The sequence below is a fragment of the Macrobrachium nipponense genome, chromosome 8 (assembly GCF_015104395.2).
Source record: "Macrobrachium nipponense isolate FS-2020 chromosome 8, ASM1510439v2, whole genome shotgun sequence".
Taxonomy (NCBI): Eukaryota; Metazoa; Arthropoda; class Malacostraca; order Decapoda; family Palaemonidae; genus Macrobrachium; species Macrobrachium nipponense.
Window position 1 is genome coordinate 31,269,261 of NC_087203.1, and position 24,704 is coordinate 31,293,964.

Genomic DNA, 24,704 nt, shown 5'->3' on the forward strand with positions numbered 1-24,704 from the left:
CTACTCGAGACCAGTTTAGCAGCGAAGGCGTCTACCATAATTGCTCTTGGATCTTCCACGACCGAGCAAAACACTGGGAGCCTTTTTGAAATAAATGAATGTTGCGAAGAGATCCACATGAGGAGTTCCCCACAGAGACCAGAGATCGAGACACACTTCCTCGTGTAGAGTCCATTCTGTATGAAGGACCTGGTTCCTCCTGCTGAGCCTGTCCGCCCTCACATTCCTTACTCCCTGTACGAACCTTGTCAGCAGGGAGATGTTCCTGTGAGACGTCCAAATAAGTAATAGGTCTCATCGTGAGCTCGTAAAGGAACGAGGAGTGCGTCCCTCCCTGTTTCCGAATGTAGGCAAGTGCGGTGGTGTTGTCCACGTTTACTTGCACTACCTTGTTTGACACCAGAGGTTCTAGGCTCTTTAAGGCCAGATGTACGGCGAAGAGCTCTTTGCAGTTTATGTGCCAGGACACCTGTGCTGGTTCCCAGGTGCCTGACACTTCCTCTGAGCCTAATGTCGCTCCCCAACCTGTCTCCGACGCGTCGGAGAACAACACTAGGTCTGGGTTCTGTGTTCTTAGAGAGATCCCTTTGTTCTCTTCCAGAGGTAGCAACCACCACTGTAGGTGTGCCTTTATCTCCACTGGAATGGGAAAAACGTCCGACAGTTGTCCGGTTTTCCAGCTCCAAGACCTCTTGAGGAAGAATTGAAGTGGACGTATATGAAGTCTTCCTAGAGGGAAGAATTGTTCCAGCGAGGAAAGCGTCCCCAGAAGGCTCACCATTCCCTCGCCGACGTTTGTTGCTTCTCTAAGAAGAGAGAGATTATCCGCAAACCTTTTGCGGTTCTCTCTTGCGAAGGAAAAACTCGAAAACCCCGAGAATCCATCCGAATCCCCAGATAGACTAGGTCTTGTCTGGGGGTCAGCTGAGACTTCTCGAGGTTCACAAGCAATCCCAATGCCTTGGTCAAATCCAGAGTTAACTTTAGGTCCTCCAAGCACTGTCTCTCCGATCTGGCCCTGATGAGCCAGTCGTCTAGATACATAGAGACATTCACTCCTTTGAGGTGAAGAAATCTCGCCACATTCTTCATCAGGCTGTGAAGACCTGAGGAGCTGTGGACAGGCCGAAACACAAGGCTCTGAACTGAAAGATCCTTCCCCCCCGTCATGAAACGGAGGTACTTCTTCGATGAAGGGTGGATCGGGACGTGAAAGTAGGCGTCCTGGAGATCTAGAGACACCATCCAATCTCCTTGTCTTAATGATGCTAGGACTGAAGCAGAAGTCTCCATGGAGAACTTCTCCTTCTGAACAAATTTGTTCAGAGAGCTGACGTCCAGTACTGGTCTCCAGCCTCCCGAGGCTTTCGCCACTAGAAAAAGGCGATTGTAAAACCCCGGGGAGTTTTGATCCAGTACTAGTTCTATCGCTCTCTTGTCCCACATTTGTTCCACCATCGATCGAAGAGTATCCCTCAGCACAGGGTCCTTGTACTTGGCTGATAGTTCCCTTGGTATTGACGTTAGGGGAGGAGTGTTCAGGAAAGGGATACGATATCCCTTCCTTATGATAGTCAATGAAGACGCGTCTGCGTCTATCAGTGTCCAGGCCTCCACGAATCCCAGGAGCCTGGCACCTACTGGTGCTTGGAGGAGAGATGTTTCATTTTCCCTTTTTAAAGGGACGAAAGGCAGACCTACCTCTCTTCTCCGGAGCCTTCCTTCTTGCGGGAGGTCTGGAGGTCGGACCACCTCGAAAGGGCTGCATTGATGTACTAGGTCCTTTCTTGTCAGATACCGAAACAGGTTTCTTCTTCCTAGCTGACTGCGTCAGAAGATCCTGAGTCGCCTTCTCAGTTAAAGAGTGAGCAACGTCCTTTACTAACTGAGAAGGGAACAAAAAGTCAGAAAGAGGCGCATACAGTAGAGCTGCCCTCTGAGCATGCGAGACTGCCTTTGTTAAGAAGGCGCCATACACCGTCCTTTCTTTAAAAGACCTGCTCCAAATAATGAAGAGACTTCAAAAGATCCATCCTGTACCGCTTTGTCAATGCAAGACAAAATGCATAACAGGGCTTCAGGTTCGATTCCTTCTGAATCATGGGCTTTCTTGGACATCACCCCAAGGGACCAATCTAAGAAGTTGAAGACTTCCAATACATGAAAGAGTCCCTTGAGGAGATGATCCAGTTCTGAAATACCCCATGTAATTCGTGCAGAATTGAGACTTGGACGCCTTGAAGCGTCAACCAAAGTCGAAAAATCTGCCTCTGTTGTAGAAGGGAGAGCGATACCCATATTCTCTCCCGTCTTATACCATATGCCTCTTTTCCCAGCTAATCTTGCTGGAGGCATGCAAAAGACTGTCCTGACTAAGTCTTTCTTAGACTTCATCCATGAGTCTAAGGCGTGTAATGCCCGCTTCATCGAGATGGTGGGTTTCATTTTTAGAAAAGACGAGGGCTTCTTCGTCTTAGCACTGGAAAAGAGCGAGCGCGGAGAAGGAGGAGCAGCAGGAGTCAACTCGTCTCCATACTCCTCAAGAAGCAGGGTAGTCAAAACCTTATAGTTGGACAAACCCTCTCTTCCATGATCTTCATCATCCGAGTTTTCCTCCAACTCGGGATTTATCTGAGTCTCCGTTCTCCTTTCTGAACTTTCCTCTTCTGGAGGAGACAAACTCCTAATAGGAGAGGGGCTAAGGGAATGATACTCTTTCCTCTTTCCCGTTTTAAAAGACTTGGAAGGCGTCACAAGCTCCGGCTTCTCTTGAACTTTAGAAGACGCCTTGTATGACGCTTCCCGTTTCTCTCCGAGCGTCATGGCTGACGTCTCTTGCTGACGTCTTGATGACGCTTCGCGCCTGGAAGACGCTCCGCTCTCTAAAGGCGTCCTACTCGGCGTCACAATATTGGACGGAGCGTCACGTCTAAGATCCGCTTTGAATGACGCTTCACTTCTAAAAGACGTTTTACGCTTCTCTGGCTTTACGAAACTTTCGTAAGCCCCCGTTCTAGCTCTCGAACTCGAAGCTTCTGCAAGCGTTTTAGCAGTTTCACGTCTGTCTGACGCTTCTCTTCGAGCAGGTGAGAGAGGACGAGACTTCTTAATTGGAAGCGTCACGTCCTTCCGACGGGGTGGCGCTAAAACTCCCACAAGAGATGACAGTTGTTCCTGAACCGCCATAATTATCTTTCTTGACGCTTCTCCCACGTCTAGTGCATGACGCCTTTCGTCATCACTCGGGGAAGAAGAATGAAGGGGTACTTCCGCACAAGCGTCAGGTGACGCTGACGCCACCTTCGCTTTCTTAATAGCAGACGGAGCGTCATCTGAGAAGCGCTCTGGGCTCGAATCTATGTCGGGCTTCATATGACGCTTCAGCGGTCTCGATAAGTTCGACTCCTTCCACCCTCGTTTAGGTGAGGGAGAGGGAGAGGACGAGAAAAAACTCGCGAAGGACGCTTTTTCTATAGCGCCCTTGAGCCGCCTGCCATGAAGCAGAGCTAGCTGAAGGGACGTCTGACCGTTGGGGATTCCCCACGACCTCCTTAAGGCTTTCGACTTTCCTTCTCCTCTGGGCATGGGAGCTTGGAAGAGGTCTAGGCCTGGGAGCGTCGCAGGGACGATCAAACGCCCCCTCCACAACACTGAGAGAACTCACTTCACTGAAATGTTCACTATCACTAGCCTTACCTTTAGAGTCAGCCATCTTGGACTTCATGTCTCTAATAGTAGCTTTCAGATTGGCGATTTCCGATGCCGAATCCGAAAAAGCACTCTGAGAATGAGATATATAGGGAGAATCTACATCAGTAGGATTAGAATTATCCGTGAAAGGCTCAATAGGCCTTGAACTCACACCTTTCAGCCGTCTAACTCTATCCCTCTCTAACTTCTTCAAATAAGAAGTCAAAGTCTTCCACTCTTCTGCATTCAATCCCTCGCATTCCTTACAAGTATTAATAGCAGAACACTGAACCCCCCTACATTTACGGCATACAGTGTGAGGATCAACCGAAGCTTTCGGTATCCTCACCCTGCAGCCTACATTCACACACATTCTCACACTCACATTAGAATCAGACATACTGAGAAAAATCCAAAAGAGTTATTCCAAAAAACAGTCCACAGTAGCGAATGCCAAAACACGATCCAAATACGTCACCAAAAAGCCGAAAAACGTTGATCAAAGGTTGAAAAATGAATCTAAGTCAGGAGGTAATAACAACAATGTTGATACCACCGGCGACAGAGAAAATATGATAGAAAACGGGGATGGTTCCTAGTCCTGCCGCCCAGGGCAGGCCGGTAGATCACCTGACCTACCTGTAGCGAGTGGCCGCGAAATTTGAATTTCTGTCGGGGACGACGGAGTCTTAGCTATGTATATATCTGACAGGTAAGTTGATTGTATGAAATTATGGTTTTAACGTTATACTCGTTGCGTGAACGTGTACAGCCATGAACAACCGAACGAGAAACTACTTTTTTTTTTTTTTCTAAGTACAACCGAACTGGATAACATCTGTTTGGCTTGTATTTCGATCATCGTACTACAGTGCAACATTACCGTATTTGTTATAAATGGCGTTATGTATAGAATAGAACTGAGATATCTTAATTTAATAACTTTATTCGCTATAGATCAGAGATCAATATAGATTAAAGATCTATCGGGAAATATACCGTTAAATTTAAACCTAGTTATAACTGAAGCTGAGAAAACTGTTCAAGCTGCTAATGACTACTATCGTACATCGGCAACAAGGATAAAACTGCAGTAAACGTCTGCCATCACACACAACTGTAGATAAAATTGGGATAAAATCATTTTAATAAAAACTACTGTGCTTGAAAGAACACATTTTACTGTTGGTTTCACGCCGATATAAGATATATAAATAACGTAAAGTTCGTATTACGACGATATAAAGTATTATTGCGAACGGAATCACATAATTTTTTACGCAATAAACATGCCGCCAACGTAATCTGTTAACGAAAAAAATAGTAGTTCACATTCACAACGAGACATATTCAATAAATATTTCCACCTAAAAACACGCTGTATAAGGAAAAATAACTTTGTCTCATATAAGTCAAGTATATAGATATTCGTTTATGCTAACTAGAAGCAAGAGCATTCACTCAGAATTGCGTTATGGTGAAACAAACTCGTATTCATCAGCTGATTTCAAACCACAACATTGGCCGCTCCGCGGAATACGGGCTTAAGTTTGCCGTAGTATTTTAAAATACAATAATATGAGAATACATACAATATTCTTGGATACAGTGAAATAATGTATAACTTTTTAAAGGATTTATGGAAAAGATGCATAATTAATAAAATAACACAATGCACTTTTCGGAACTGGCGGACAAGAACGAACATTAAAAACCATCCCCTGACAACGTGGAGCGTAGTTACAAAGGCTGCCTTAATTTGTATCTTATTTCTGTACAAAAATGAAAATACCTTTAAGTAATATATTTTCATACACATTTTAAACATAAAAGCATAAAAAATTGAAAAATCGACACATCGATCGCTAAATTTGCACTTTTTTTTTTTTTTTTTTAAACGATATTTTCGGAAGAGCGGCAGGCGGCGGCATACAAGAACGAACTTGAAAAAAACATCGTAGTCGATAACTTGAAGGGGAGTTTCAAAAGTTGCCTTTTTATCATATTTCTGCACAGAAATAAAAATACCCTATTCGTAATACATTTTCATACACATTTTAAACATAAAAGCATAAACATTTATAAAATAGACACATCGATCGCTAATTTGCATTTTTTTAAATCGATATTTTCGGAAGAGCAGCAGGCGGCAGCTTACAAGAAAGAACATGAAAAAACATCGTATTTGATAACGTGAAGGGCAGTTTCAAAAGCTGCCTTTGTATCATATTTCTGTACAGAAATAAAAATGCCTTTCACGTAATACATTTTCATACACATTTTAAACAAAAGCATGAACATTTATGAATCGACACATCCATAGCTAAATTTGCACTTATGTAACTCGATATTTTCGGCATAGAACAGCGTCAGAGGCATATATTTTACCCTAATACCTACATAATAACTCTCCATAAAATTTGTTAATATAATTTGCATAACCTTTATGGTCTGAACGGCATTTCTACATATGTATGAACTCGTTAGACAACGGCGCTGTTAACTGAAATTTGTGCCGTAAAGATACCTTTAAAATGCCTTATTTTTTTTAATGAATATTTTTGATGACCGCCGTAAAACCGATTCGCCGTTGAGTGATTGCGCCGTTAACCGCGGGCCGCCTGTACAAATGGCATCTATCCTCCACCCATCTGGCGGGAGTAAGGAACGTGATAGCAGACGCCCTGTCTCGATCAGTTCCTCTAGAATCGGAGTGGTCCCTGGACAAGTGCTCATTCCAGTGGATATGCCAAAGGGTTCCAGGTCTCCAGGTGGATCTTTTCGCATCTCAAGCGAACCACAAGCTCCCTTGCTATGTGGCCCCCAACCTGGAACCTCTGGCTTATGCCATAGACGCCATGTCCATAGATTGGAATCAATGGAGGAAGATTTGCATCTTTCCTCCAGTGAATCTTCTATTGAAAGTCCTGAGCAAACTCAGGACGTTCAAGGGACAAGTAGCTCTAGTAGCCCCGGTTTGGCCCAAGAGCAACTGGTATCCTCTCCTCCTGGAATTGGGTCTCCGACCTCGACGGATTCCCAATCCCAGGCTATCTCAGTCAGTACAAATGAGGACTGTGTTCGCTTCCTCAGGAATTCTCAAAACCCTAACTTTATGGACTTCATGAAGTTTGCGTCTAAGAAAGATGCAAATATCGATCCCCAGAATATCCTTTTCTTAGAATCGGATAAGAGGGAATCAACTTTATGTCAGTACGATGCTGCTGTAAAGAAATTGGCAAATTTCCTGAAGGAAACAAATACCCGAACCATGACAGTTAAATTTAGCCATATCCTTTTTCAGATCCCTGTTTGAAAAAGGTCTAGCAGCTAGTACTATTAGCACTAATAAGTCAGCTTTAAAGAAAATCTTCCAGTTTGGCTTTAAGATAGACTTATCAGACTCCTACTTTACGTCTATTCCTAAAGCCTGTGCTAGGCTCAGACCTTCAGAAAGGCCTAGTTCAGTTTCATGGTTCTTGAATGACGTTCTCAAACTGGCTTCAGATACTGACAATGTTTCATGTAACTATTTAATGTTATTAAGAAAAACATTATTCTTACTAAGTTTGACCTCAGGAGCCAGAATATCAGAACTGTCGGCCCTTTCCAGAGATGCTGGACATGTAGAATTCCTCCCCTTAGGAGAAGTCTTACTATCTCCAGATCGTAGCTTTCTGGCAAAGAATGAGGACCCCTTAATGAGATGGGCCCCTTGGAAGGTCCTCCCTCTTCCACAAGACCCTTCTCTTTGTCCGGTAACGACCTTACGAGCCTATCTGTCCAGGACATCTTCTAGATCCTCAGGCCCCCTCTTTATGAGGGAAAAAGGTGGCACTATTTCAATAAAAGGGATTAGACAACAAATCCTCTATTTTATCAAACAAGCTAACCCTGACTCATTCCCTAAAGCCCATGACATCAGGGCAGTAGCCACCTCTATCAATTACTTCCAACATATGAATTTCGATGAATTGAAGAAGTATACAGGCTGGAAATCGCCGACAGTTTTTAAACGGCACTACTTAAAATCCTTGGAATCTCTTAAATTTCCGGCAGTGGCAGCGGGAAACATAGTTTCTCCTGACACTGTTCAGTAGTTGTAGTCAAAGATCCAAATCTCCTTTCTACCTGCCTCACTAACAATTCACCTAACCTTACCGTCATGTTCAATTGGGTCCTTCAGCCTTAGCTGCCTAAAAAGGCTACTTATGGTGATGTGCCCCTTATTTTTTTGCTAGGGGCACTCACAATTGTAAATATTGATTACTGACTGTAACCATTTAGTGCCGTTTTCCCTTATTTTTTTGCAAGGGAAACACACTTATATGTATGTTAAAATGTTTAATCATATTGTTTCATAAAATCTAATTCTAAGTTATCATAAGTTAGTTTAAGTTTAATTTTAAATTAAAGTCCAATTATATGTCTAAAACTGGCATTTATTATATTAGGTTAAGTTAACCTTAGTTATGATAACTTGTAAAAATTTGTCAACTAGATTATATTCATTTATTTTATTTCTTTCGTTTTATTGAGGCCTTATTTTATTTTCCAACCTTGAAAAGGAAAAATCTATTTCTGGGCAAGGGTTCGTGTCGCCCAGTGAAATCCCACCCTGTTCTCCCACCCTTGCGTCCAAAGGTTGGCATCTAACTTCAAGGATGGCCACGGGAGGCGCTGCGGTCGGCGTGGGAGGATGTGTAGTAGTAGTTGCTGGCGCCGGCCGTGTGTCAGCTCTCTCAGGGAGGGGGATTTTGATGAAGGAGAATTCTAAATGACAAGAGGTTCGTGGTAGTGGTCTCACTCGCCCCAGCACCATACCGACACCCTCTTTTTATTTAGGGTGAGCGAGTCAGTTACTCTGACATCCCCGTTTTTATTTTTTCTCTGGTAATGTTAGTATCATTTACCTAGAAATAATGAACTTAAGGGATTATTTCACTGGGCGACACGAACCCTTGCCCAGAAATAGATTTTTCCATCATCAAAATCCCTTTATTAAGACTATTAAGAAAATTTGAAATGAATTTCAAGGAGTAATTTTAATTTGAAATCTTTTAAAAGTTTTATACAAGTGGTGTTGACTAAACTTTCTGCAGATGTTCTACTCATGAATTGCTGTCAGAATAATAAAATAACTTGAAGTCTCCTGTAAGGTTAGCCTATCCTTCACCGCCTTAAATCCATCGTGACATTATCTTCTCATTTCAGCTGATGTAAGTTTTTCTAGCATTCTTTTCCAGAAAAGGCCTGTCTCGTCAATACTATACTGCCTCACCACTAACAGGCATGAGATGCAAGTTGGCATGCTTTTTTAAAGTGATGAAAACATCCATAACTTGCAGCAAATACATCTGCAGCACTTTCACCAGCCCTAGCATTCTAGTTGTCAAAAAGGCTTTTAGCCTTTTGTTGAATCAGCATGAGGCTATCCAGTACAGACCATATCTCTGGTGTTCCATCCAGATACCCAGAAGTTTTTCCATTTCTTCTATCAGCTTCCCCCTTCCCTTGCTTTTAATTGCTGACTGCATAGACACAGCCTTTTAAGCTGTTCCATAATTCACTCTTTATTCTTAAAGATTGTGTCAACAGTTGAACGATTCACATTATACCTTCAACATTTCGAACCATCTCATTTCTTTAATATTGCTATCTTAGTTTCCATTGAGATAGCCTGCCGCAACTTGCCACTGTTACTGTCTTCACTTGACAGACAAAAGATGGGCAAAATATGTCACAATAAAATCATGCAAATAGCTTGGGGCAAACACAAAGCATCTTACTTCTACCGTAGGTACAAGAGTTTGGGACGATGGGATGTTGTGGGCTACAGTGCTGTAAAATGTGGGTAGCAGCAAAAATAGTAACTAAGCAGAATAGGTGCGTAGTATAAAATTTAAACTTACAGGTGACAAAGGGAAGTGCTCTGAACACAATTTTAATGGATGATCACATTTGTTCATATCTCTGAATGCTCATAAGTAGGGTAGTCTTATCAATATTACCTAATTTAAGAGCACAACATTCATTTTTACAATAAAAATGATACACAAGTGATACTCACACCTTACCCAAACCATTATATGCAGCAATCTTTAAATTTATATTCAATGATCTAGTTCAACAATCCAAAAACAGCCTACAACACTGAAAATTTTAAAAAAATACATATGTAATTAATTAAAAGCTTAAACAACACGTGAAAATCTGCTTACCTGGTTTCATTAGAAACTGATCCAATATATGAGGGTTATCCGAAGTTAGAAAATAAAAAAGTAGTTCTATGTAGCATTCACGGACAGTATTATCAAAATGCTTGGCAATTTTGCTGAAGCACTCATGTGGTTTGGCTAAGAATTCAATGACCTTACATGCCTGCTCTCCTCCAGTGCAAGCCATAGCTGGAAATGAAACTGGATAATAAACTAGGGTATCAATCATTTATGAAATACTTTGCTATATATCAGCAATAAATAAAACTGAAGGGACTACAAATTAGAAAACAGAATTAACAAAGAATTGCAATCATATGAATCACATGAAAAGTACCTTAAGGGGGCCGGCCAGTAGCCCTATACATATATGGGGGTATAGGGTGAAAAATGCAAAGTCATGATAAAATTCAAGGACCATTGTATGGCAATGGAGAATGTGTATACGAAATATTTCATCAAAATTCCTCTTACTTTCGTAGTTACAGGGTAATTAGTAAATGTAACTCAATAAGCCAAAAACACTGATCTGTACAAGAAAATGCAATATTTCTTCTGTTATCATAAATTTTGATAATCATTATCAAACAAATTGTGAGCAATGGCATCTGCAGAGACTCCATGAGTCACAAGACACTCTTCCACCCTTCAGTGCAAGCAGAAACATGATAGAGGGTACACGTTCGAGATTCACCTCAGACATTCGCTTGCTTTTATATCTGTTTATCTTTGTTTCGGCAAGAATTTCATCATGCCAAAGAGGAAAAGACAAGGAAAACATCTAGCTAACATACAAAAGAAGAAAATTAGCTCTAATAAGCCAAATTAGAGAGAGAGAGAGAGAGAGAGAGAGAGAGAGAGACGACTAGACGAGGAGAGAAGAGCGGAAGAGATGAGAATGAAGAGAGAGAGAGAGAGAGAGAATCGAGAGAGAGAGAGAGAGAGAGAGGAGAGAGAGAGAGAGTGTGTTGCTCAGGAAGGAGTGCCCCGTCTCGCCTGATGCAGTGCCCCAGGCTACGATCCATAACAAAGTGAAAAGAATCTCAGAGAGCAAGCAGTACTGACACAGAGCCCTATACCACTTGCTCGACTTGTCATACTGAATTGCCTAGTAGGGCATTCCATGAAGGAATGCGTTCAGCTAGAACCATCGTGCAAAAAAGATACACTCGAGCATCTGCAATTCAACCAAAATGGGAGGAAAGAAAACCCTCTTGTTTGGTGATAATGCAGAGGCTGTGGTGTTTTGGTAAACAATACTACTAGTTATCTCAAAATCAAAACCAGTAACTCTTGGGAGACCCGAAAGGTTGTCCTAAGTTTGGGAGACCTGAAAGGTTGTCCTAAGTTTTAAGTTAATTAAGAGAAGGTAATATTCATCTTGGTTACATACCACACGAATTAACTTACAAATATGCGCCTACTACTCGGACTATGCAACTGATAATAGAAGCATGTTGCAAGAGAAATATACTATTATGCATATTTGTAGGGTCCTGTAAATCGTACTCCAGCCTAATTCTTCTTCATTTGAAGGACAAGACAATGAAGAGAGCAAAGGTGAAGTTTTCTCAAAGGGAGACTTCTACGTGACAACAGGATACCAAAGATGACTAGTTCAAGCCGAACTGGTTGTTCCCAAAACAGTAGCACTGGAAAGGCATTCAAACCTCTCTATCCATCCCGAACAGATTGATGTATGTTTGGTAAGATCCTAAGATTGAACCAAAAACATAGGCTCTCAGGTTTGAACTCTGTGGAGTAGACTCCATAGAATTCCTCTTATTTCCTTGTTCATTCCTGTATAACCAGGAAGTAGAGGAAAAAAAAGAGAGGAGGATTGACTGTTCTTGCCCACTCTTCTCTGAACTTGCAATGTTCTTACTCTGTTAAACGAAGCATTCATTTCATACAACTGTTTTGTTCGCATGAACGTGAGCGAAAGTTGACCAGAGTTAAATGCAGTAAAAGTTGGTGAGATCCTGCCACGTCTTGCTACGCATCTATCTTCTTCGTGATCAAGCCACATGAAGAGGACTACACAGAGGACCCCCTCCTATTTCCTTCAGATGCCTTATTCCTGGCTTTCACAGGTGGGTCCAAGCCACCAAAGCAGCTCAGTCCCTTCTCTCGTCCTGCACCACTATCGTCAGGGAGAGAGGACTACCTATCACTGACTGTGGGTGTACGACCCTCCATGGGGGTTGTACACTCAGAGAGACATGAGTATACCTGACACAGCCCCGGTTCCGTGAGCAGTGCCCTTGGAACCTGAGACAGGAGAACGACCCTGGGTATGAACTCCTGGGGCTCCCAAGACACTATATTTTGTGAATACCGTCCAGGTTCCCACTCCAGAAGGAGCAGGTGAGCCAAAGAGACAGCCAATTACTTCCTAGCCGTGGAAAGGAGGCAGACCCTTAGAAGTCTCAAAGAGAGACTTCTTAAGGGGCAGAGAATACCTTCCTCTTCTTAGGACATGGAACCCTTTGAAAAGGGAGGTTAGGAGGTGTCAGATGAAGACAACAAAAGATGATGACCCTGTGAAAACTCACTGCAACACGGGAAGCGAGGGTGCTATGTCATGGCATGGAACCTCACCGATCAAGAGCAGAGTTCGTTCGTTAGAGCCGAGCACTCAGATCAGCAGAGCTGTCTGGTTGAGCTGAGCAGATCACCACTACATAATTATGAGTGGTAATCGTCAATGAAGAACTATCACTTCTTCCCAATTAACTGTTCTCCTTCAAGGCCGAAGCTCCAAGAAGAAGAATAAGAGGGATTCTGTGTCTGCTCTCCTACTTGTTCGGACCTTAAGGTCCGATACTTGAGTACGGTACTTGACCATTCACCCAGAAGGTGTTGCATGCAGTACCAAGCTCTACATAATTTCACACCAGACTGAGGAGTGGACTCATCTGTACTGGTAAAAGTTCTTCTCACCATCCAAGCACTCGTAATAGTGAGCGCTCGGCGAGCATTAGAATTCACAAGAACTACTCCCTTGCTCAGCGAGAAAAACCAGACTCTTCTAAGACAATAATCGGGCCAGCCTTGTCTCGCCCTGGTACTCGGCAATATGACGAAGCCAAGCACTCGGCGAGCACCAATGAGACCAAGGGATCCAGGCGCTCGGCAGGACTCCCGATTATTGTAATACTCATCGGGAATAACCGTTGCCCGATTGTTTGGAAATCTCAGAAAACCAAATCACTCTGCAAAGGCTAGAAATTCCAATGAATCTAACCCTTTAACGCCGATTGGACGTATGGTACGTCGATATAAATTTTTTTTTTTTAAATTCGCGTAAAAATAGTTATAGGCCTACTAGGCGAAAACTTTTGAATCACGTGCCTTGGGGGATGCTGGGAGCTCACGGATCAAGGCATTGTTTTGTTTACAATCGTTACCCAGGCGCGCAAGCGCAAATTTCTTTCTTCTCGCACTAAAAAGTATCAGCGACACATCTCGGAAATTATTTTGTCACTTTGACATAATTTTTGCCGTAACATGGACTATTACTATATATGAAAATGTGCACAATTTCATGTAGAATACAACAAAAAAAATACTCATGATTGTAGCTTTTATCAGTTTTGAAATATTTTCATATAAATAACGATAAGTACCAAAAGTTCAACCTTCGGGTCAACTTTGACTTTACCAATATGGTAAAAAAACTAAATTTAAGCTAAAACTATTACATTCTAGTAATATTCAATCATTTACCTTTATTTTGCAACAAATTGGAAGTCTCTAGCACAATATTTTGATTTATGGTGAATTTATTAAATAAACTTTTTCCTTACGTCTGCGCGGTAACTCTTCCGAAAAAATCATAAATTTTTGTCAGATTGTCGTAATGTTTGCACCATTTTAAATTAGCCATTACATAAAGTTTTATATATGAAAATGTGTGAAATTTCATGTAGAATACAAGAACAAACAACCTGTGGTTGCAAATTTGATCAATTTTGAAATATTTTCATTAAATAACGATAAATAGAAAAAATTCGTCCTTCGGAAAACTTTAACTCGACCGAAATGGTTGAAAACTGCAATTGTAAGCTACAACACTTACAGTCTAGTAATATATAATCAATTACCTTCATTTTGCAACAAACAGGAAGTCTCTAGAACAATATTTAGATTTATGATGAATTTTTGAAAAAAAACTTTTTTTTTTACGTCCGTGCGTTACGAATTCATGCATCATTTTGTGATAATATTTCTGTGTTGCCTTGATCGTTTTACAGTGTGTTATATACCAAAATGATCGCAATTTAGTGTACAATACAGTGAAAAAAATTAATTAGTTAACTTTAACCGTTTTGCTCACAGTGCGATTTGTATAAAATTATATATGAAATTTTTTTTCGCGCTATCATATATCCTAATATTTATATATGATAATGATATTTTTTTTCATTTCTGATGGTTGCATACTTAACTTCATGCAATGACAAAGAAAGGAGCCAAATATGAACTCTTAATCTTGAAAACTAAGCGTGCTGTGATTTTATGAAAAAAAAAAAAAAAAAAAAAAAAAAAAAAATTTCCGCTTCGGCGCTCAATCGAGAATGCCGCCGGCATACAGGAGACGATTTTTAAAGTACTGCTTTGGCTTTTAAGGGTTAATGGCTTAGTGAGACTTCCAATTTTCGTAATAACAATTACCGGAGATGTCTGTCACACCTGAGTGTTTAGAAATTACAGAAAATCATAACACTCTGAGGATGCCAGAAATTCCAAGGAATTCAAGCATTCAGTGAGATTCCCGGGTATTGTAGTAACAATTATCAGGAATTCTCGTCTCGCCCAAGTGTTTGCAGATCGTAGAAGACCAAAACGCTTGGAGAGTTCAAGAAATTCCACAGAATTTAAGCGCTCAGTGACACTCCCGAATTTTGTTAAATGATCATTGGGGTGGGGCCCCTCCTAGACTCCCGTAAAAATCAGTTCCTCGCTGGACAAGTGGTTTTCGCACTCAGCTTGCCAATCCGGTGGTCCAAAGTTCAAATCCCGCCTCGGCCAACGCAGAATCAGAGGAATTTATTTCTGGTGATAGAAATTCATTTCTTGATATAGTGTGGTTTGGATCCCACAATAAGCTGTAGGTCTGGTCCCATTGGTAGTGACCTATTGGTTCCTAGCCACGTAAAAAAAATATCTAATCCCTGCGGCCAGCCCTAGGAAAGCTGTTAATCAGCTCAGTGGTCTGGTAAAACTAAGATATACTTAACCCTTAAACGCCTAATGGACGTATTTTGTCAACATTTTTTGTCTCTTGGGTTCCGACCAGATGTAATTTATGTCGACATACAAAAGTTTTTTTTTTTAATTGTGGAAAAATACTTATAGGCCTACCAGCCAAAAACTTTTGAATCAGGCGCCTTAGGGGATGCTGGGAGTTCACAGATCAAGGTGTTGTTATGTTTACAATCGTTACGCAGGCGCGCAAGCGCGAATTTCTTTCTTATCGCACTAAAAAGTATCAGTGACACATCTCGGAAATTATTTCCTCACTTTGACATAATTTTTGCACCATTTTTAATTAGCCGTTACATGAAGTATTACATATGAAAATGTGTGCAATTTCATGTGGAATACAACAAAAGTTTTGAAATATTTTCATATACATAACAATAAGTGCCAGAATTTCAACCTTCGGTCAACTTTGACTCTACCGAAATGGTCGAAAAACGCAATTGTAGGCTAAAACTCGTATATTCTAGTAATATTCAATCATTTACCTTCATTTTGCAGCATATTGGAAGTCTCTAGCACAATATTTTGATTTATGGTAAATTTATGAAAAAAACTTTTTCCTTACGTCCGCGCGGTAACTCTTCCGAAAAAATCTCACGTGCGATTGTTGTAATGCTTGCACCATTTTAAAGTAGCCGTTACATAAAGTTTTATATATGGAAATGTGCGCAATTTCATGCACAATACAACTAAAAACAACCCATGGTTGTAGCTTTTATCAGTTTTGAAATATTTTCATATAAATAACGAAAAGTGCCAAAATTTCAACCTTCGGTCAACTTTGACCTTAATTTTGCAACAAATTGGAAGTCTCTAGCACAATATTTCGACTTATGGTGAATTTATGAAAAAAAAAAAAAATATATAATTTTTCCTCTTTAAACTCTTCCGAAAAAATCATACTTGCGATTGGCCATAATGTTTACACCATTTTAAATTAGCCGTTACATAAAGTTTTAATAATGAAAATGTGCGCAATTTCATGTAGAGTACAACAATAAATAATTGAAGGTTGTAGCTTTTTTCATTTTTGAAATATTTGCATATAAATCACGATAAATAGAAAAAAAACCACGTTTGGTCAACTTTGACTCTACAGAAACGGTAGAAAAACGCAATTATAAGGTAAAACTCTTATAGTTTAGTAATATTCAGTCATTTATCTTCATTTTGAAACATATTCGAAGTCTCTAGCACAATATTTAGATTTATGGTGAATTTTAACAAAAAACTTTCCTTCTCTACGCGCGCGGATTCTCTGCCGCAAACCTCTGAAATGCATACGTCGCATTATCATAATATTTGCTCCATTTCATATTAGGTGTTTCATAGAGTTTAATATATGAAAATGTGCGCAATTTGATGTAGAATACAACAAAAAATAATTGAAGGTTGTAGCTTTTCTAAATTTTTGAAATATTTGCATATAAAAGAAATATATAAAAAAATTAGACATTCGGTCAACTTTAACTCGTCCGAAATGGTCGAAAACTGCAATTGTAAGCTAAAACTCTTACTGTATAGTAATATTCATTTATCTATCTTCATTTTGAAAAGAATTGGAAGTCTCTAGAACAATATTTAGATTTATGGTGAATTTTTGAAAAAAAAAAAAAAATTACGTCCGCGCGTTACGAATTCATGCATCATTTTGTGATAATATTTTCTCTGTGTTGCTTTGATCGTTTTACAATGTGTTATATACCAAAATGATCGCAATTTAGTGTACAATACAACAACAAAAATTATCTCTTTAGCTTTAACCGTTTTGCTCATAGCTTGATTTGAATACAATTATACAGGGTGGGCCAAAAGTAGCCTCACAGTTAAAACAGGTAATATGCAGTACATTTATTTTTTACAAACAATTAAGTAGCACTGTTGTGTGCATTTGTCTTACAGTTCAATTGCATTTAGTTAGGAACATTTAATCTCTTAAGTGCTCAAAATGTCCGCCTTCAACGTTGCAGCATTCTTCATATCTGCTACTTAATTGTTTGTAAAAAATAAATGTACTACGTATTACCTGTTTTAACTGTGAGGCTACTTTTGGCCCACCCTGTATATGAAATTTTGTTTTCGCGCTATCATATATCGCATTATTTATATATGATGATGATATTTTTCTTTATTTCTGATGGTTGCATACTAAACTTCAGGCAATGACAAAAAAGGAGCCAAAAATGAACTCTTAATCTTGAAATCTAAGAGCGCTGTGATTTTTTGAAAAAAATATTTTTTCCGCTTCGGCGCTCACTCCGAGACCCCCTCGGCACACGGGAGACGATTTTTATTATACCCCTTAGGCATTAAAGGGTTAACTTCCCATAGAAATCGAGGAGGAGCAGGCATAAAAACCAGTCCTAAATGAGATCATTTAAGACTAGAATGGAGTACAATTCAACAGAATATACACTTGAGGCTCCTAAAACGCAAGAACCCATAGGGGACTGGGAATTGAAATTGTCCATAGGACAGAAAAAGCCATGGAGACATAAGTTTTAACATAAGATCCTTCCTCAACGACGTGGACATATGTACGGTAGGACCATAAGATCCCTCCAGGAACGTAATCCCCTGACGCTGAAACCTACAGAGAGTATTCTGCAGGATCCCTCCTATTCACCTCGCCCCTCCCTAAACCATATGAAGTAAAGGGGAATAGGTGAGGAAGAGTTGATGCTCTCACTTGCCTTGCTAGTGGAACTAGCAGGAGAAATGAGTCACACTGTCGCATGCAGTCATCAACCTGCAGTGATGACCGCGATGCGAGTCTAGGAAAGCGTTATCGTCTGGAGAAAACGCTTTCCCGAGGAGGATTACAAAACTCGCATGGCAGGTGAAACGTTCTTCGCCGAGACCAGTTGGTCACATGAACATGACTGTTGTCTGGGTGGGGTTGAGCATGCACCTGACTGGAGAGAGCCGGTACCGTCGAGGCCAAACCTCTCAAGAGGACCGAATTGGGGAGCCCCTACAGGTCTCTGTGAGCACAGTCACGCAGGACCATCACATCAACCCTGGGAACCGAGCAATCACCGCGAGAGTGATCACCAGCAAGGTGTGAATCACCTGAGCAACTCGATCCTTTCTTCCACGCCGTGCCCGAGTCTTAACGGTGAGCAGACTTAGCACCACTCTCTTCCTCTTTGACTTCTCCAAATTCTGCAAGACTTCTACAGGATGAGGTATATTTACCCAGGAATAGAGTTAATAATCACGGGGGAGCGGGGAAGGCTTTGTCCAGTGACAAAACTCCAGGATAGCAGCAGTAAACGAATATGATTTCCAGCAGGGAAACAGTACACACACTCAAGGACCAATATCACTGCATGCTACAAGTCACAGGTACAATTCCAAGGTTAGGATGACCAACATGAAGAGATATCCAACCATCTACTTCTGTAATCAACTATCAACACTGTTGATATGATTTAAAGTGATAAGGTTACTCCTCTCGCATCCAAAGGCACCGCCCTCCGAAATGAGAGGAGATCCCTCAAACATCAACACCACACGCCGCCTCTTCTATGTTCGTCCAGTAGCTAGCAAAAGGATGAAGAAGAGGAATTACCAGTAGAAACAAAGGACAAACCTCCAAAGTTCCCCTCAGGAATTTCCAGAGCATAAGCGTAAATATTGGATGAATACATGTCTCATCCTAACGTTAAAGGGCGAAAATATGTTCTAATAAAAATGTTGGCACACCCATGCTGCTGAACCTTAAGGGGGCTGGCTGGCTAATGCCGTTTTTTAACGACAGAACTTTGACATTCATACCACTTAATAAGGTGACTTGGGATATCTCCAAACCGCATATGATTTTCGCCTCTGACCTTCGGTTTTGTGACACCAAGGCAATTTATCCCGAAAATAACCATTTTTCAAATTCTATCTCCTCCCTTGATATTTAACATTAAGACCTGGGATTACTACCATATGTAGACCTGATGTAGACCTCCAATCAAATAGAGAGTTTTTTTCTAAAAGTCATTTTTTGCTAGATATGAATTTTTCAATATGGTAAAAAAATAAACCCTATAAATCAGGAGGAAAAAATTTATAAAAAAAAAAAGACGGAACAAAAATCGGAAAAAAGGGCTCCATTTGATTGTTCTATAATGTCTTTCTGAGTTATATACCAAATTCCAATGTTATAGCTTTAAAACTAAGTGAAGGTCAATAAGTATAGTTTTGAGAGACGGGCGTTCAAAGTTTTCCTTCGTATTTCTATAAAGACAATGTTAATAAATAATGATTATTATGAATGTATATTTCTTTTTTGTGTATTAATAAACCAAAACTATTTTATTTATCATAATTTAATCATAAATGATGATCCCTTTGCTAATATATACTAGACTGGGGCACTGCTTGAGGCAAGATGGGGCACTCCTTCCTACGCAACTCTATCTCTCTCTCCCCTTCACTAACTCGGCTATTACAGCGAATTTTCTTCTTCTGTATGTTAGCAAGATGTTTTCCTTGTATTTTCCTCTTTGGCATGATGAAATTTTTGCCAAAACAAAGATAAACAAACGTAAATGCAAGAGAATGTCAGAGGTGAAACTCGAAGGTGTACTCTCATTTTACAAAGACAATTTAATAAATCATGATTATTATGAATTTCATATTCCATTTTGGGTATTAAAAAACCAAAACTATGTTATTTATCATAAATGAAGATCTCTTTGCTCAAAGATCGTAGCCTTGGGCACAGTGTGACGTGTGCTGTCAGGCAAGAAGGGGGCGTTACTAGGCATCCCTCCCCTCTCTCTTCACTAACTACGCGTATATTATGAAGCTCCATGAATTTTTTCATGACTTTGCATTTTTCGCCCTATACCACCATATATAAGGGTTCCAGCCGGCCCCTTTAACACAAAGTAGAAGAGGGGCTATCACAAAAAGTGGGTTTGCATATTAATTGATAAATTCAATTAATTATCAATATTAAACACAGTATATGCATATTTATTCAAAATAATTTATTAAAGATCACACCGGGAAAGTTCTAATTAACAGCTAGTCAGCAAGAGCTCACAAACATACATCTTATCGGAAGACACCCAAAAGCAAAGTGGAGTGCTTACATCCGGGCAGGCGGGCCTAACAGCCTCTACCAGAGGGTAGTTACTGCCTAACCACTTTGTTCAAGAATTTAACGGCCATAATTCCAGCCTACACTGAAAGTAATTATATTTTATTGTTTACCTCACTCTATTTACTTAAATATTTTTTCATATAATTAGTTTTAATTACAATATTATTTTGTGTACATTTTCCAGTTTTTAGACCCTTTGTAATACTGTGGAATCTCTGTTTTTGTTTGACTTGGTTTTCGTAAACTTTTTCCTGCGAAATTTCATCTCTGCTTTCATACGTTTCCTCAGATTTCATACACTCAGAAATGCTCCTTCCGGTGCCCACAGTGTGACTAGGCTCCGTAACAGTGTCCAAACAAAGCATCCCATATTCTCTCGTGATCCATTCTGCTTTTGTGGTCATTGTTTTTCATGTTTATTTATTAGAGTACAACTTTCTTTTGCCCATCATGGGGCACAAGAAAGTTCCAAGTGCCAGCCCTTCTGTAAAAATGGTGAAAAACACTATAGAATTTAAGAAAGAACTCGTAGCAAAGTGTTGGGTGTTGCATGTTGATCACAGTAAGGAAATGCCTACAAGTGTAGCTGTTAGTGAATTTAAGTTCAGCAGAGGCTGGTTCGAAAAATTCAGAAAGCAAACGGGCATATATACTGTGCCTACTTCAGTAATTAAGGACATATTTACAAGTGGAGTTATGTAAAATATTTTGTGGAGAATTATCATCCCAACAAAGATGTAATCCAAGTCTCCAACATCTTTAATGACAATGCCGTGTTCCACTTTATGCAAATTTTAAAGAAATGGCAGAAACAAATGTCTCTGGACAGTTTTGTTGTACAACAGGCATCCAGTGACTCAAGCTAGTCCTAGTGCCAGTAAAAATCAAAGAGGGGAAGTAAACCCAGATAGGTCCTTGATACCTGAAATCCTTCTGGAAGGGAGGTCCCCTTCCAAAACATAACCACTCTTCCTCCTCCCCTTCACTCTGTCTTCCATAGAGGTAAGTGATATTAAATGTTTCACTATTCATTTATATTTATTTCTCATTGTTTTTTGTATGTAAAACTGTGTTTATTCCCTATAAAGTATTTTTTGTTAATATTTTTGGGGGTCTGGAACGCATTACAGTGTTCCCCCTGTATTCGCGGGGGATGTGTGCCCGACACCCCCGTCAATAGTTAAAACCTGCAAATAGTTAAAACCACCACTAAAAATACAGGGGCAGACTGTAATTGTATTTACATCATTCCCTATGGAAATTATTGTTGTAGTTTTCTAACATTTCGGAGGATTGTGTACAAAAACCGAGGTTCCACTGTATCTAATTAGCATTGATTTTCTGACAAGCTAGTTCTATGTTTTTGAAATTTTCTTCACTCCAGTATTTGTTACATTGTATTTGACTTTATCTTTTTAGGTCTGTAGTATTTATGCTTCATAGAAGTCATACCAATGACTCTTACATTGGTGACTTCCATGACACTATCCAAGAGGATTTCTTAGCACGCACAAGGATGAGCAATTAAAAACCATACCAGGCCAGCACACCAGGAAGCCATCTCCCATGATGGTATTATCAAGAATATGGGCGGCCCGTGGTTAACGGCGTAATCGCTCAGCGGCAATTCGGTTTTACGGCTGTCGTCATAAATATTCATTAAAAAAATAAGGCATTTTAAGATATTCTTACAGCACAATTTTCAGTTAACAGCGCCGCTAGCGCCGTTGTCTAACGAGTTCATACATTTGTAGAAATGCCGTTCAGACCATAAAGGTTATGCAAATTACATAAAAAAATTTTATGGAGAGTTATTACATAGGTATATTAGGGTAAAATATATGCCTCTGACACTGTTCTATGCCAAAAATATAGAGTTACATAAGTGCAAATTTAGCTATGGATGTGTCGATTTATAAATGTTCATGCTTTTATGTTTAAAATGTGTATGAAAATATACTATGTCAAGGATATTTTTATTTTTGCATAGAAATATACGAAGGCAGCTTTTGAAATGCCCTTCATGCTATCAAATGCGATGTTATTTCATGTTCTTTCTTGTGAGCCGCCGCCTGCCGCTCTTCCGAAAATATAGTTAAAAAAAAGTGCAAATTAGCGATCGATGTGTCGATTTTATAAATGTTCATGCTTTTATGTTTAAAATGTGTATGAAAATGTATTAAGTATAGGGTATTTTTATTTCTGTGCGGAAATATAAAAAGGCAGCTTTTGAAACTGCCCTTCACGTTATCAAATACGATGCTTTTTCATGTTCGTTCTTGTAATCCGCCATCTGCCACTCTTCCAAAAATATTGAGTTAAAAAAAGTGCAAATTTAGCAATCAATGTGTCGATTTTTTAAATGTTTATGCTTTTACGTTTAAAATGTGTATGAAAATATATTACGTATTGGGTATTTTTATTTTTGTACATAAATATGATACAAATTAAGGCAGCCTTTGTAACTACGCTCCATGTTGTCAGGGGATGTTTTTTCATGTTCGTTCTTGTCCACCACTGTTCCGAAAAATGCATGGTGTTATTTTATCAATTATGCATCTTTTCCATAAATCCTTTAAAAAGTTATACATTACTTCACTGTATCCAATAATATTGTATGTATTCTCATATTATTGTATTATAAAATACTACGGCAAATCTAAGCCAGTATTCCGCGGACCGGCCAATGCTGTGGTTTGAAATCAGATGATGGCGAATACGAGTTTGTTTCGCCATAATGCAATTCTGACCGAATTCTCTTGCTTCTAGTTAGCATAAACGAATATCTAGATACTTGACTTATATGAGAGAAGGTTATTTTTCCTTATACATCGTGTTTTTAGGCAGAAATATGAATTGAATGTCTTGTTGTGAATGTGAACTATTTTTTTTTCGTTAACAGATTACGTTGGTGGCTTATTGCTTAAAAAAATTATGTGATTCTGTTCGCAATTAAAATGATTTTATCTCAATTTTATCTTCGGTTGTGTTTAATGGCATACGTTTACTGGAGTTTTATCCTTGTTGCCGATGTACGATAAGTCAATAGCAGCTTGAACTGTTTTCTCAGCTTCAGTTATAACTAGGATTAAATTTAACAGTATATTTCCCCGATTGATCTTTGATCTATAGCAAATAAAGTTATTACATTAAGATATCTCAGTTCTATTCTATACATAACGCCATTTATGACAACTACGGTAACAGTGTACTGTAGTACGATGATTGAAATACAAGCCAAACAGATGTTATCCAATTCAGTTAAAAAAAAAAAAAAAAAAAAAATTGTTTCTCGTTCGGTTGTTCATGGCTGTACACGTTCACGCAAAGAGTATAACGTTAAAACCATACTTTCATCATTCTCTTTTGCTGTTATTAAACTTATGTAACTAGATGATGGATAAAGTTAGGCTATTGTAATTTGGTCTCATAAAATCGGACTATCGTAAGACGAATTATCGTAACTTGAACACTGCAGCTACCTGTACACTGTATAAACCTTATTATATATCTTTACATACTCTAGACACCCAAAGGATTAAAGCTGGCTTTTTTCACTTAACAGTATTTATAATGCTATAATCTACTGTACAGTAAATTCTATAGTACTATACTGCATAAATATAATTTTACTTATTGGGCCATTGTGGGATTACGGCGCCTTTGACTGGTCTAGAGTTTCGAAAGAAGGTGTGCAGCGGCCGTAGGCTTTAAAATCGCTTAGCATCGAAAATCACTTAGCGTCGTCGGCCAGGAACGGAACCCCTGCCGCTAACTGAGGGCCACCTGTACTAAAATAATAGGGATGGCTCCTGACCAGCAACGTTTACGACTACTCGAGGCACTCCTTATACGACATGAAAAGCTCTCACTGAATACGACACAACAAGTGCTCTTCCTCCCCACCAACTTAAGAAGACTATATAAATACAAAAATAATATAAATAATGCCAGACCGAGCGACATCCCCAACCAAAGAATACCAGATGAGACAAGCAGCCCCACAGCAAATTAAAATTTGAGTTGTCGTAACCACAAAAGCACTGAACGAGGAACCCAACTCCATCACTGCTTGGGCCGAAAAAATTGAACTTCTGACTGAACCTCGATTTGAGGCGGCAAAGCTGTTGGGATTGGAAGCACAGGAACCTGCAGCAGGAGTTAATTGCAATCTTGTAGGAGGACTATGGGTAGGAAAAACAGGAAGGTGAGGGGAAGAAATAGCACTAGGTTCTACAATGCTCTAAATTAGTCTTTCTTTTAGCTCTAATAGCTGCTTTCCTCTTCCTCAGGTTTTTCCCAATTACAACTAAATACCTTCCACTTTTTCTTGTCCCCTACGCTTGATGCTCTGAGTGTGAGAATCCTAGGAAGACTTAGATAATCTGGTCTTACACCCCTAAGTGCAAAACCTAACACTCGAA

The 24,704-nt window shown here is 39.7% G+C and overlaps 1 protein-coding gene across 1 annotated transcript in view; it reads right to left on the reverse strand.

Annotated features, from left to right (window-relative positions):
* LOC135222636 (nucleolar pre-ribosomal-associated protein 1-like) overlaps positions 1–24,704 on the reverse strand; it is a 307,212-nt gene that overhangs the window by 214,141 nt on the left and 68,367 nt on the right. Inside the window, exon 4 of the mRNA XM_064260767.1 lies at positions 9,912–10,097. Within this exon, the coding sequence (XP_064116837.1) occupies positions 9,912–10,097 (186 nt within the window). The remainder of the gene's footprint in view (positions 1–9,911; positions 10,098–24,704) is intronic.